General features: G+C 35.6%; 1 protein-coding gene across 1 annotated transcript in view; it reads left to right on the top strand.

The window, feature by feature from the left end:
* LOC137658708 (major facilitator superfamily domain-containing protein 8-like) overlaps positions 1-16250 on the top strand; it is a 62631-nt gene that overhangs the window by 35471 nt on the left and 10910 nt on the right. The window contains exons 3-4 of the mRNA XM_068393708.1: positions 3800-3927; positions 6411-6524. Of these exons, the coding sequence (XP_068249809.1) occupies positions 3800-3927; positions 6411-6524 (242 nt within the window). The remainder of the gene's footprint in view (positions 1-3799; positions 3928-6410; positions 6525-16250) is intronic.

Genomic DNA, 16250 nt, shown 5'->3' with positions numbered 1-16250 from the left:
TATCTAACTTTTAGTTTAGATGCGAGACCCAAGTCAACTTTCTGTCGAGGTATAGACCCAATAATTGCATTTATTCAAGACAGAGAACACGTTGGTGTATATATATATATATATATATATATATATATATATATATATATATATATATATATATATATATATATATATATATATATAGGTCTGGGTGTATACCACGAATGCAACAGAAATGAAGGACAACTTTTATTTGTAGAAAACTTGAAGCCATTCAAATCTGCCCATTTGAAAATTCAATCGATCGTTAGTTGAAGCTTTCTTTTAACTGTTGCCATTCTTGCTCCTGCAAGTGGAACAGAAAGTTCATCCACGTAGAGCATGTGGAGAACGTCATCTAGAATCACGGAAGAGATCCCATTTATTGCTAGGGCAAATAAATTAAGGCTCAGCATGCTGCCCTGTTGGACTCCTTCTTCCTGGCACTTTCTTTTAGACAGAGTGTTACCTGCTCTAACATAAAAGAGCCGCCTTTTTAAAAATGCCCAAATGAATAAAGGCAATTCACCTCTCAGACAAAACTTGTGGACCGTTATAAGGATATCATACTTCCACGTGGTATCATTTGCTTTTTCTAGATCAAAGAATACTGTCACATGATGTTGGCTGGAGGCAAACGACTCGCAAACAGATGAATCGAGACGGACAAGTACATTCAATGTAGAGTGAATTATTTGAAACCCACACTGCACTGATGATAAAATGCCCTCTTTTTTTAGTATTCATACAAGCATTGCATTGCTCATTTATTCCATGATTTTATATAGCATGTCAATGCAATCGGTCGCTAGTTTGCAGTTAAAATTTTGTCCTTTCCAGGTTATAAAAAAACTGAAATAATGGCCAATTCCCAAACTGTTGATAAAGTATGTTCTCGCCATATTTTGTAAATAATACTCAATGATAAAAATTTTAGCGTTATTTCACGTGCTTTATCATTGCATAATGGATTTCATGATGATATGGCAAAGTCAAATTCTATTTTTGCAAATGGGAGATTGTATATCGCTTTTTCCAAAACAATATAAGTAATATACAAGAAGAGATAAGAATTGCGACAGCAACTAATATAGAAATAAAACTGGGGCTGCGTCTGGAAGGATGCTACCCCTCAATGATAAATAGTATATTAGTAGATCACAATTTACCAACAATACATTTCTCTGAAGAAACGATATACATGATAGCAATCACCACGGAAAGTAATAAAAAAAAATTGCACGAACGAAGGAGAAATATTCAAAGCAACTCTGGATATACAACAGGGTTTGCAAGATTGCTTACAATTTGAAGCAAGCATGGCAGTAAATTCAAAATCAGACTCATCAAATGGAGACTTTATATCCGGAGATGGACTTCGTTCCGACTCACCAATTTCTCCCTCAAGACATGAAAGTCATTTGCTAAAAACACCACATCAATTGACAAGCCTCACTGCATAGCTTCTCAAATAATTCCAATAACCCCACTTTGCAAAATCCACAAGGGTCAATTTCAGTATCAAAACACCACTCTAGTTGCCGGGAATACCAGAAAAAAAAAAATAAAGAAAATAGAACTTTAATAAGCCATTGTAACTAGAATAGATTCAATTTTGCAAATAATCATGCTAATTAAATATAACGCTCCTCCTACGCATATTGACGCAAAGGGCCTTGGTTTGATTTCACCAGTTGTCTCTATCTTGAGAAAAAAAGACGAATACTATAAGAGAAAGACCCGTGACGCAGCAACAGACATTAATGAATAAGTTATACCGTCCCTTGAAAGATATATTGGGTGAAATCGGAAAGCAAACAAATTTGAATTATGTACTGTTCATTGAGAAAACGACTCTGACATAATATTAACTAAGGAGCATGGTATGGGACGAAACGAAACCAAAAATATTCTGATATAATACATATATGTAAAATTTTACTTATATGAATATAAATTAGGAATATTAATAGATGACTTCCAAACCAAGATATTATGTCCCCATTTTCAGATGCAACGAAGTTAATTAACAGGAAAGAACCAACAAATCTCATTGCGTATCTAAATGCCAGACACTAATTCACTGTGTTAATATACCACCAAAGCATTATTGTAATATGTTAATATTAATATTAAGTATTTTATCTTTATCTAAATAAAACTATGGCTAAACAACACTTTATATTACTCTTACTAATACTTAACCTTTGAAACTATTCGCTACCATTGTTAGCAAGCTAACTTCCCTCTTTCTTTTTATTTCCACCCATTTTCCCTATCAGCTTAAAAATGTAAATGTCAACTGCATTATGCGTACAACAGGGTTGTCATTACTCTTTATTAATCATTACAGTGTCTCACGTTTACTCTGTCTACTGAGAATAACGGATATGACGCTTACTCTGTTTACTAAACATTACGCTTACTCTTAATATTGAGCATATGATATTTATTCTTAGAATGCATTACGGGATATGACGTAATACTTCTTTACTAACCATTACGTGACTTTTTGAATCGGTGAGTTAGGGATAATATCTGACAATTATTTAAGTATATTTTCCCCCTCATGTAAGATTTAAATATATTTCGTTTTATATAACTATATAAGCGTGGTCGCTGATTTCAAGTATGTTATTTCCGAAGGTCGAAAGTAATATTTCCTCTTCAACCAACAAGATACTCATGTTATCGTAGCTTTCAAGATTTGAAATTATGTTATATAGTGGTTAATGCTGTGAACATGCAGCTTCCTAAACACCCGGTATCATTGCACTTATTTGAGTTCTTAATAACCTTAATTACGAATTAATTACATGCAATTGTTTTGACAGGAGATCATTACGTCTTTATGTTACAAGTTGTAATGTTGTACTGAATGACAAAAGTTAGCACTGGGAAAATGTTTCTTGGTATTGAACATCAAAGATTTTTTCCTGCTGGATATTTCAAAGCTTACCTGTTGTTGCAATGTTCTCTACACTTCATATTCAAGATATTTTTCCAAAGTTATTTAAGCTTTAAATATCTTGACCAGCATCTTGTTCTTTTTCTTTCTTTTATTTGAATATGTGAATGGTAAGAGTGAATGTGGTAAAAAGATCTTTTGAGCATATTTTTATTTTTGCAATGATTCAAATGTTTACTACAGCATTGAATGATCTCACCGATCCCAGTGTCTGGATTCTGACCTAGATTTCATAATTCAATCCAATTCAATGTTGACCAAGGAGACATTCAGCAATGCTGTTCAGCAGATTTGTCAAAGCAACTGTAATCTCTTGAGCTTTGACTAAAGCCCAATAAAGAGTTTCTATTTTCATTATTATTCATCTCAAAAGTGAGGGGCTTGACTTTTCAATTATTTTCTAACGCGATGAAGCCACCGTCCAATTTGCATCAAGCGAAGGAGGAAATTATCAGGTTAATTTTCCAATAAATGATTCTGTATTGATACTATTTTCCCACTTCAATGTATGAATACTATTTTCCCACTTCAATGTGTGAATACTATTTTCCCACTTCAATGTGTGAATACTATTTTCCCACTTCAATGTGTGAATACTAACTTCTTCGTGTGAAATAGAGAAATTAGACTTAAAACAACCTTACAATACTTATGGTACTTTCTACTAGGATTTTGTTTCTTGAAACAGTGCTAGAATTTTTCTTATGAATTAATCGCTTAACACATTAGAATTGGATTGGCATATTCATATATTTTATTTGTATTTTATTGGCCTACCTATTTATTTGCTTATAGAATTTCTTATTTATTGATTTTCAGAGGAGCATTACTTTTTGCCATTGCAATTTTCATTGTGGGCAATGCGCTGTACTCCATCCTCAGCATTTTCGGTGCGTCCTCCAGAGCTCTTATGGTATTTGCTCGCTTCCTTGTTGGCGTAAGTTTTGGTAAGTACAGTATATAACGAGACACACACACACACTCTCTCTCTCTCTCTCTCTCTCTCTCTCTCTCTCTCTCTCTCTCTCTCTCTCTCTCTCTCTCTAAACCACCTTGAGGACTACCACTGTTAATGTAATTTGAAAAAGCCCTTGGCGCTTGCTGCCCCAGAGATATGTTTACGGGCGTGACATAGTGGATCTTTTACCAAGATCTCATGGACTTATTTTGACAAATTAAACTGTAATCCTTAGCGGGTGCTAGATAATTTCAGTGGAAGCGTCATTGGTATGTTAGGATCTTGATATCCATCAAGTGACAGGGAGAGCGAGAGAGATGTGAGTGGGAGTAGGTTTCGGTGTTCAACGCCCTGTAATAGAAGATACTAATATTTTGGAAGTTTTTTGCGTTAGGGTTAATCTACGAATGTATCAGTGACTTGCTTTGTATTTCTTCCATAGTCCTTCCCCCTTTTTAAAGACCTAAATATTTCGGTGTGGGAAAATTTTATTTCTTAAGAATGTATATATATATATATATATATATATATATATATATATATATATATATATATATATATATTCACATACATACATACAAATATATTCACACGGTTGCGCGCACACGCACGAACTCTAGAATGTACCTTGGTTACACTAACCGCTGGGTCCATGGCTTTTAATTGATTGAAAGACCTCTCACATGTACTGTACGTTTCTTCGAGGACAGTGATACCGAGTAATTTGCTTTGTGTTGTTACCCAGACATCGGTGAGTCACAACGTTGGTACACAGTCGGTACATGAACTTGTACATTCTTGGTAGTGCTCTTGCATGTTTCAACTGAGTACCCAAAAATACCAAACCTTTTAGCCTAACTTTGAGACAGGTTAATACTTAAGAATATATGTACGCTAGATTAATAAATTTACTTAATTTCAATTAATTAGTTCAATATATGGTTTTGATATAAGGTTCTTGAGATTTATAACTAGATTATAAGTAATTTTAATTGTCCATTAACTGATATTGTCAATACTTGTTTTAATCATATGTTTAATTATTGGAATAATTTTCTGCTTTTTCTTCGGTTGGTTCTCAATCGAGTATCGAAATATACCATAAATCTTATCCTTTGTATTAGGAACCGTGTAATATTTGGATTTTTGTATCATTTTCATTTTATCCCGTATGTACGCACTCTCTCTCTCATATATATATATATATATATATATATATATATATATATATATATATATGTGTGTGTGTGTGTGTGTGTATATATATACAGTATATATATATATATATATATATATATATATATATATATATATATATATATATATTTATTATCTGCCGTTACTAACTAGTCCACTGCAGAACAAAAGCTTCAGACATTTCCTTCCACTTGGGTTTGTTTATGGTCTTTCCGTGCCAGTCCGCAAACTATCTTAGTTCGTCAATCCATCGTCTTTTTTCCCCCTGCTTCTTTTGCAATCTCTAGGGACCCATTCAGTTATTCTTAATGTCCATCTATTGCGTGCCATTCTCATATATAATTACTGCCCATGTCCATTTCTTTTTCTTACATTTTAGAATATCCTCTACTTTAGTTAGCTCTCTCATCCATGTTGCTCTTTTTCTGTCTCTCAGTGTTATTCCCATCATTATTCTTTCCATAGTTCTTTGAGTTGTAAGAAGCTTATGTTCTAAGGCTTTAGTAAAGCTCCAAGTTTCTGATGCATAGGTTAATATTGGTTATACCATCTCATTAAATGTTATTCTTGTTAGAGAAAGTGGTATTTTAATTTTCCTGATGTCCATGTGCTTATCTTTCATTCAGTTTCGGTCTCATGTCCTGGGGAAACACTTACTGTCCGTCTAGAAGTTCATCCATAACTCTTATTTGTTGTCTCTCTGCATTTTCCTAGAACATTATCTTTGTTTTACTCATATTCATAAGGACAACTATGTCATCTGCAAATCTTAAGTTGTTGAAGTATATTCATTAATATTAATAACTACATTTTCCCAATGTAGATTCTTGAAAACTTCTTTTAGGCATACTGTGAATATATATATATATATATATATATATATATATATATATATATATATATATATATATATATATATATATATGTAGGTAGATAGATATATAGATAGATAGATATAGGCCTATATATATGTGTGTATGTATATGTATATTTATACATACACATTATACACACACACACACACACACACACACACACATATATATATATATATATATATATATATGTATAAAATAAATATATATATATGTGTGTGTATACACATATATGCATTTAAAATATATGCAAATGCAAATGTATAAATATAGTATGTGTATATGTATTATATGTACTGTACATTGTAATATATTGTTATATATATTTTTCTTTCACTAATCTTTTACTTTTCCTTTATTGTTCTTTTGTACATTCCCGATTTGTTCTTCTCGTATCTAGCGAACATGGCCGTTATAAGAAGTTACGTAGCGGCCTCGACCACCACGGACGAGAGGACCTCAGCTGTGGCTCTCACCTCAGCGGCCCAAGGCGGCGGTTTCATCATCGGGCCTGGTATGGAATTCTTATCTATGTGGTTTTTTAGCTTTCCTTAGTTATGTGGCGATTGTTTTATATATTATTCTATGTTAATTATGGAGGGTTTGGTCATCTTTGATATAGTTTTTGCAGAAATTTGATTTTTCTGTTTGTTGTCGTTGTATTTCTCACCCTATATTTCTTCTTAAAAGATGCATTCTGTAAAATTATATTTCCATCAAGTAAGTTGAATTCAACAATCTTTTCGTACATGCATTCAACTCTCTTTCCAATATTTTGCACGCATCCTGATAAGCTATATGATTAAACTAAAACAATTATGATTTATTACCACATTTATGTTTTCGATTTACCTTCACAATCTTATTGTAACTCGTATTTATCTCCAACTTTCTTCCTCTTACAAACACTTAAACTTTTCCAGTAACTGCAAGTATTTTTCTATTTTTGCCTATTTTTTCCCTTCGTAATGAGAGAATGCCCTGATGAAGTCATTGAGCTTCAGCACGGTATATCATTCCCATGCTGAAACTTAGTGACAGGCAAGAGGGCTCTCGATCTTGGGGAAATTGCTCCCCTAGTTCGAATCAGAATTTCTCTCTTTCTCATTTTTTCTTCCTCCTAATATTACTTCAACCTTTTCCTAATTTTATAAACTTTCTTTCATGTTGCTCTCCCAACTCTATGTGTAAAATGTCCCATATGTATATGTGTATATATTAATACATATATGTATGCCTTTTTTTTAATGGCATGGATGTTTCTACATCCGTTATTGCTGCCTACTTTGATGAATGGGAGGTGTCACGGTTGGGAGGTATTTGCGCCCAAAGCTAAATTTATATGTGAGAGTATTGGATGATCTCAGCCATCCCGAAGATGGTTTGGACCTTTTTGGCAGAACTATTCTCAAGTGCTGGATCTTCGCAATCCAGGGGGATCCAATGCTTGGAGTAGGACTCTCGGATTTTGGCCGGAAGCCCATCATTACAGATATGGGGAGGATGATTCCATAGTTTCTCGGTCTCAGTCCTAACAGCCGGGTTCAGCTTACACCTGTGCCTCTATATCTGTTTTGGTGCTATCATTCGTGAAGGGTATGGAATGGACCATCTGGAAAGTATACTCTCATTGTGCCGATAGTGGAGAGTGTAAATTTCCCTTCCAACATGTGATGCCTTAATGTTTTCAAGCAGGTGAATCAAACAATTTTAAATATCACATTTCCTTTCTTTTTTCTTATGGATTCTTCTGACAACGAACCCCCCCCCCCCTCCCCTGGATATGCTGACTCGCCTCCGGTACTGTCGACGACCTTTAGCGATTCATTTATGTAAAGAAAGTTCCGTAGATGACTTAGGAAATAATAAGGACTATTCTTTGAATATTCGAAAAATGGTAATTAGGGCAACACAGGAAAATTGAAAATCCTGTACGTTACCTAAATTCCATTAGAAGCTAATTATGATGTGCTACATTAAATATTTGAGTGCTACGGATTAATGCAAGAAATTATAGGGAAACTACAAGATGATAAATGGGATTCTTGGTTATCATTTAATTGTCATCGAGGAAGCATTCAATGTAAGCCGTAACATTGTTAATATTTAAGTAGGCAATATGAGTATTAAGGGTGCTCTGTGTGATGGGGTACCTAAAGATCTGGATGTTTACAGACCAGCAGACTGGATTGATAAAATCATAGAACTAGTTATACCATCCCAAAGAAAGCCAAAACCACCAATGTGGCTTCTTGTTCAATCTACAGGAGGTATAGGAAATTATTTTATGATCTGCAAATTGCTTCAGAGGAAGGTAGGAATGATCGCACCTGGAGATATATCTCGATTCGGTAAGAAAAGTTACTTGATAAAGGCCAAGTCATACACACAGTCTGTTATACTGTCCAATTTGAAGACAGTAAATGATGATATAAAATTGGACATCAAACCCCATCTAAACTTTAGCTATGGAAGGGGAGTGGTTTTCAATAGGGATCTTTATGAATTTACGGAAGAGGAGATATGGGCTCTGTGTCCACTATAAATGTGGAAAGTACATAGAGTACCTGGAACATCAATGATTATCCTTACTTTCCAGAAGCCACTGCAATGTTTTAATTGCTTCAAATTTGGGCATCCTTCCAAAGTTTGCAAGTGTGATAAAATTTGTAATACCTGCTCCAATCTTTACCACGAAGAATGTACACTTGAGGCAAGGTGCTTGCACTACCACTCTAATCATAAATCTAATGATAGGAGCTGCCAGTTTTATAAGTTAGAAGAAGCTGTCCTCAATAAATCAATTATTGATCATATAAGCGTAGGGCATGCCAAGAGATTATTAAATAAATCTACTACCTATGCAAAGACATTAAAAACAGGAGAAAAAGTTCCTCGGGAATCATCTAACCCACCTACTACTGTAGGTAGTTCTCGAAAAAGAAATGTGCCATCTACTGATAAAATGCTGTATAGTAAGACAAGAATATCCTCTAAAGATTTACCATTGTGAATCAACAAAAAGACATTGCCCACCACTATCCAATCTCTATCCCCCATTACAAAGGATAATACTAACCTCTCCCAGGCCATGTCCTTGCCTGATTTAATGAAGATTCCACTTGAAACCAAGTTATCAGGTGCACCTGTAGTGGGGAAGGTACAAAAACCTGGTAGCTCACAACCTATTGATCGGAAAAGAGAGAGACCTCCATCTCTCTCACCCCCTTCCATAAGAAATATTAGAGTTATGACATCAAATAAATATGATGTTTTGTCTGTTGATGTTTCTGATGAACCAAAGACAATTTAGATAAATCAGAAATTCAAGTTGAGGTTCACCATCCCCCTCAACAATTAGATCAAAAGGAGAAAAAGAAAATAACAAACACAAAACCCAATTTATCAAGACCCTCTCTAATAAAACCACTGGGAAATAGTGTTAGATCATAAATTGCTATTGGGAAGACTTCCTCCAAAAGCTCTTCCAAAAAAATAAAGCATAGTTTTTCCTTCATTTTGCAATAGAATTGTCAGGGTTTAAGGGCCAAATATGAAGAACTTAAGGTCTTAATTCACGAGCATTCCCCCATAATTATATGTCTACATGAGAGCAAGCTTTATGCTAATACCCCTTATCCTCGCGAATATATTAGATATAGGACACCATATGATCACCGAGTAGGGAGCCATGGCGGAAGTCTCATATGCATTCGTCGAGATGTTCCTCAAATATCTTTGTCTATCCGTACACCCCTGCAGGCAGTGGTTGTACAGATTGATATAGGAAGAAAATATACAATTTGCTCTCTGTACTCGCCTCCAAATGATAACATTAGTATAGGTGATTCAACAACTCCCTCAACCTTTTCTTTTACTTGGAGATTTGAATAGTAGACATCCTTAGTGGGGTGATGTTTTAGCAAACACCAGGGGCAATATTATATCATCAATTGTGGAAAACGAGGACGTTGGATTCCTTAATACAAGAGAGCCCACACACTTCCATGTTCAGACAGATACCTTGTCATGCATTGACCTTTCAATTGCAAGCTCTGAATGCCATCTTGATTTCGATTGGAGGACATTAGATGATTGGCATACTAATGATCATGCACCAATGATTATAAACACCAACAATGGTCCACCTTTACAGAGATCGCCACGATAGAATCTTGACAAGGCGGACTGGGTTAAATTTCGTGAACTAAGTGAAATTGAGGGGAGTGCAGATCAGTTTGAAAGTATTGATGATGCCATAGACCTATTGAATGGAACTCTCCATACAACAGGAGTCAATTTGACTCCCAAAACCACAGGATTATTCAAACGACGACCAGTCCCATGGTGGTTTTCAGAATTAACTGTCTTGCACAGAGCCACCAGAAAATCTCTTGACTAGATTGCGTATAAAGTGTACTGAGGAAAATTTGATAGCATACAAAAAGTGTAGAGCACAGTTCCGTCGTACCATGAAAAAAGTTAGGCGCCAATCTTGGACATCTTTTGTTTCCTCAGTCAACATTAGAACACCACCACCATCTGTATGGAGGAAAATAAAAAAGAAAGCCGGCAAATTTACCTCAAACCCACCACCAGTGTTGAATGTGAACGGTCAGGATGTGACTGAAGCAAATGATGTTAGCAATGCCCTGGCTGATCATTTTTCAAATGTATCATACAAGTGTGAAGGAGCTCCTGGTCACCAGTATAGGAGCATCGAAGAAAAGAAAAATTTAAAATTTGCAACAGGAAGAGAAGAGTCGTATTATTTTCCTTTAATGAAAGAGAATTTGATTCCGCACTTGCTACTTGTAACGATACAGCCCCTGGACCTGGTGGAATTCCATATGCAATAATTAAACATGTACACTTTAATACAAAGTTATTTATTTTAAGCATTATTAATAGAATATGGCATGATCATAGTTATCCAAGTGTTTGGGAACTAGCCATTATTTTAGCCTTTTTAAAACCCGGTAAGGACAGGTTTTTAGCAGCAAACTATCGACCTATTGTACTGACATCTTGTTTTTGTAAAATCATGGAGAAGATGGTCAATGCAAGACTGATGTGGTACCTAGAAAAGAAGGTTATTTTATCACCTATTCCATTCAGTGTGGAATCAGAAAAATGCATTCAACGAATGATGTGTTAATACGACTTAAGTCCTCTATTTGTGAAGCCTTTGCTTCCAAACTGCACCATGTGGCAGTCTTTTTTTACCTTGAAAAGGTATATGATACTACATGGAGATATGGTATACTTAAAACCATTCATGCATTGAGATTAAGAGGAGAGCTACCACTGTTTATTCAGTCATTTCTTTCGCATAGAGTTTTTCAAGTGAGAGTGGGAGAAATGTCATGAAGAGGGAGTTCCTCCGGGTAGTGTGCTGAGTGTAACCCTGTTTGCACTAGCAATTAATGGGATATTCTCAGTCATTCCCTGGGATGTTCTCTCAACACTATTTGTGGATGATCTCTCCATATCACTTGCTGGAGCTAGAATGGCAATGGTTGAGAGAAAACTGTAACTCTCTATTGACAAAATAATCCAGTGGGCTGATATGAATTGATTTAAATTCTCGACAATTAAAACTACTATTGTCCATTTCTGTTGTATCCAGGGAGTACATCCAGACCCGGATATATAGAAAAGGTCAACGGATCCCATGTCTATGGGAAGCTATATTTTTAGGGTTCGATTCCCGGCCGGTCACAAGCTCTTGTCTTTGTGTGATTTCGCCTGGGGCTCTGATCCCGAGGTCGTTAAGAGAATCCAGACATTAATGTATCAAAAATATATATGGCTTATTTGAATATGAAAAACACGTCTAAATGTGCAAAATTTATCATTAATCGAATGCCAAGTAACAAACTACCAATTAGCTACGATGGTGAAGTTGGGTTGATTTCAATTCTAAGTAAAAAACACCTGAATTCGACAGGTATAAATACAGAAGAATTGTCAGTGACTTTTATCTTTCTTCGTGGCCAAGTGGTTTAGTCACTGTCTATACAAGCTTGCCGACCAGGGTTCGATTCCCGGCCGGAGCCAAGCTCTTGTCTTTGTGTGATTTCGCCTGGGGCTCTGATTCCGAGGTCGTTAAGAGAATCCAGACATTAATGTATCAAAAATACATATGGCTTATTTGTATATATATATATATATATATATATATATATATATATATATATATATATATATATATATATATATATATACATACAAAAATTTTCTACGGTATTAGCTTCATACACCAATACAAAATGATCAACAGCAATACATCTAGCCCACATATACACACCACGCCATTCACCATTATTGTGCAGACACAATTTTACGTTTGATAGGCCTTGCCTTTCCAATGTGGCTGCCACTCCATTCATCAAATCCTTTTTTGGCCCTCCTCTCTTACCTCTTAGCAGCATGCCTGAATTATACACATTTTTATTGACCTATTGCCATCCATTCATTTTCCTTCACCTAACCACTTCAAAATTCTCTTATCCAACCTTTCATCTATGCTAACTTTTTACCACTTATGCATATCTCAACATTTTCCATTTTACCAATTCTTCTTAAATCGCATATACTACACAAACTATACATCTCAACAAATTTAACATTTTCCTTTTATTTATATTCAGCGCTCACACTTCACTTCCATAAAGGAGATTTTGGTTCAACAATCCTTCCACACATTCTCATCTTGGCTTCAATTCTAAACACTACAAGTCTTGCATATATGCTCTCACCTTTCTTGTTTCTCCTATGCTATGGATCAATTCTTCTTTCATGTTACCATTATTCGTTATATTTTATCCAAGATATTTATGCCAATCAACCATCGCTATTCTTCCACCACATGTTAACGTTCATTACTCCACCTTCTAGTCCAAGCCCCATCACCTTTTTATTTGTTTCTGAGTTCTTCATTTTTATTGTTTTTTTCTAAAGGAAAATGTATGCAGAATAAGAAAAAAAAATAGTTTTCTTGGTGACCCCAGACATCTCCATTTTTTTCCGAATGGGCAATTTGGGGCAGAGGAATCTAAAACGTCAATTTCTCAGAAGCCATATGACCCAAGACAATGATTTAACAATAAACGTTTTTTTTCCCTTTAAGATAAAATACACAGTGTACAGATAAGTATAGAAAATAAGTTCACATGGGGTTAAATGTTGGGAGAAGTAGTCATGGCCCTGAATTCGGTATACCATTGGGAAAACATCTGTTGTCCCGTGAAAATGGTAGGTGCTGACCTAATTTGCCTTTATTTATGAAGAAAGGGGATAGATCTACCTATTTAGGCAGGAGAATATTGAATTGAGATGTAATTTTAGATACACAAGAGAACGAACTTTTTGATGACACTATTTATGAAAAATCATAAAAAGATTAAAACTATCTAATTGGAATCTATATCTGTTAAAAATAAGACTTCTTAAATTTATTCTCTTGTTTATAATAAAACATATCTACTATATGCATTTTATACAAATTGATATGAAAATGGTTTCACATGGCATGATCCAAAGCGTGTGTAGCCTTACATGTTGATTACCAATAAAAACAGTCTATTTTTGGTATAAGTTGGTTTTACTCCAAGAAATTATGGTTCAGACAAAGAAAGAACTACCTCTTTGATGTAAGCCATAAATTTATCAGAAAGAGTAGGTTACCCATTTAAAAGGGACATGAGGGTGAACAGTTTTACATAGTCAAAGAGATTTTCTTCATAATCAGTCATCTGATTCACAGTCACAGTGGTCCACCCGGTCGTCATTGTCATCCTCTGGTGACTACAGTACTCTTCAATCTGGTTGGAGTTCAATTCTAGTGCTGATGGCCTTCGTTGATTTTCAGTCTAGATTATCTCCATAATTCCGTACTTTAATTTCCGTCCACATTTTGCATTTTGTCGGTTCAATGCCATGGGATGGGTCTGGCAGATGGTAATTATTCCAGATCTTTGTTACATAGTTAGCTAACTTAGCCTTCCTAAATGCTGGATGTCATGGAGGAAACTGGGTGGAAGCATGTTTGTGGGAGCATACTTTTCTCTGAAGATGGCATATCGAGCATCACTGACCTTTGGAATCCTTGCCTTTTCACACATATAACATTCAAAGTTTGGCATGCCTTTCTGCAAATTTTCAAAGGGAACTGCCAGCTGGCTTTAGTCCTTAGAAAGGTCTTGGTAGTCTTCGGATTTCTCAATATTCTCAAAAATAGTCATCTTACTCTTTCCCATGAAGAAGTAGGTGTCAACACTTTTAGAAAAAGTGTGCAGTGCAAGCAAGAGATTGGACATGATTTCAATTTCCTTAGTCAATTTTGTGATGTCGATATAGTTTCTAGTATTGCCTGCATCATAGCCACTGTCCATATGAATTTTTCCAGACAGCCTTTTCATGTGGCAATATAAAATGCAAAGAATATCTGTATAACTGCAGTGAACAACAACAGTTGAATCAGGACCAAGGCATGTAGCATGATTAAATGTATATTGAGTCTGGTATTGGCTTCCTCATTTTCATTCCTATGAGAGTCAATACTGCTTCTGATTAAAGTCCAAATGACAAATGTGTAATAGAAGTATTTCCTTCTGCAGCTGACAAATAAATCATGCCCCTGGCGCACATCAGCATATTCATTCTTACTCCATTCAGTGGCAAGATTGAAAGAAGTTTAGACTTGAACATGCTGGATGTTAGTACTTGTTTCATATCCTTTGTTCCCCTCTGGTTTGCTCCTGTTATGGTTATATCAAATTCTGAAGCTCCTTGTCTCTTTTGCTCAGCAGTCTTGCTTGAGGGACACCTGTATATGTCACAAAGCTAATTCTCTGCAATGCAGGTCCTCTTCAATATATGTTGAGTAGCAGGGATATCCTTAAGATTTAAGGATCGGATTAAGTACATGGCATGGACAGTGTATGTGTCACACAAGCTTGGCTGTTCTGAGTTGATCTTTGATGTAAGATGATTTGCAAGGTTGGTTTATGAAGGGTGTGATTTTTGCCATTAATGTCATCAAAGCAAAGAGAAACTGGAGTCAAGAGGTACATTAGTACATTTTTTTTTTATTTCAAAACTCATGGTACTAACCAGGTGTATGAGTCAACTAAAGAGAGATCTTGTAAATTGCACCTCCTGCACTTTCAAATCCATTGTTCTGACTTTCACTGGAATTACTTCTTTGGCAAAGTTTTCAATTTTTGTCTGTTGTATGATCCTCTCAAAGTGGGCTGGGTTAGCAAAGCAACCTTGCTTGAAATTGTCACAGAGGGAATAAGCAGTTTGGTGAAACTTCTGGAGGTATTCTTGCACCTTCTTTGAAGCTACCTTCCCCATGCTATGTTACGCAATGGACCAGTTTCTCCTCTAGTAAATGGATTCGATATAGTTGTTATTCCATCTATCAGCTTTTGTAGATCACCATGGTCTCTTTCAACTACTATTTCTGAGCTCTTTGCGAGTCTCTTTTACTATGGTGCATTCTTGTCTTGTTGAGCAACAAGACAATTAATAGTAGCTTTGATTGACCTAGCTACTATCCATGGAGATTTTACAACAATATTCCGATGGAAAACTGTTATACCTATAAGCTGTGATGCAGCATCCACATTGATTTTCTGCTCCAGTGTCATATCGACTGGGTTCTTGGCAAATGAATTTTAGTCCGGCATACAGAGAGAGCACCTTTGGACACGATATGTAGAAGGCCGACATCAGAATTGTCTATGCTCAATAAGTTCTACACCTATTGAATCATTTACTTTGCATAATTAGGCTTGTTGGTAACCAAAAATACTCAAGCAATCAAACTTAAGGCATAAACAAACAAGTCTTAAGTCATTGGCCCTACAAGCCCTGCTTAGTAGTAGGAATCCATCAATCAAATCCATGTATCCAAGCCAATATGCAGCAGTTGTCCCATGATGTCCATTTCTTGCTTTGGCCATGAATTATATATTTCAAGGAGATTATTGATGTGAGAATTTTCCACCTCTCGGAGTTTTGCAGATGATGGATATGCTACAAGCTAAGCCGACTGTTCACTGACTACTGAAACAGGGCCAATTTCAATAAAAAAGCTTATGAAGAGCTGTGACTAACAGAACATGAACCCTTTTACACCTGTTATAATGTTTTCCAGACAAGAACACTTTCAATGAGCCCCCTGATGCAGCACCTTCATTTCAAGTATGATAATGTCACCGCTCCTGCC

This window comes from Palaemon carinicauda, chromosome 1 (genome assembly GCF_036898095.1).
Source record: "Palaemon carinicauda isolate YSFRI2023 chromosome 1, ASM3689809v2, whole genome shotgun sequence".
Lineage (NCBI taxonomy): Eukaryota > Metazoa > Arthropoda > Malacostraca > Decapoda > Palaemonidae > Palaemon > Palaemon carinicauda.
The sequence above is the reverse complement of the archived record's forward strand: the minus strand, read 5'-3'. Positions and strand labels throughout refer to the sequence as shown.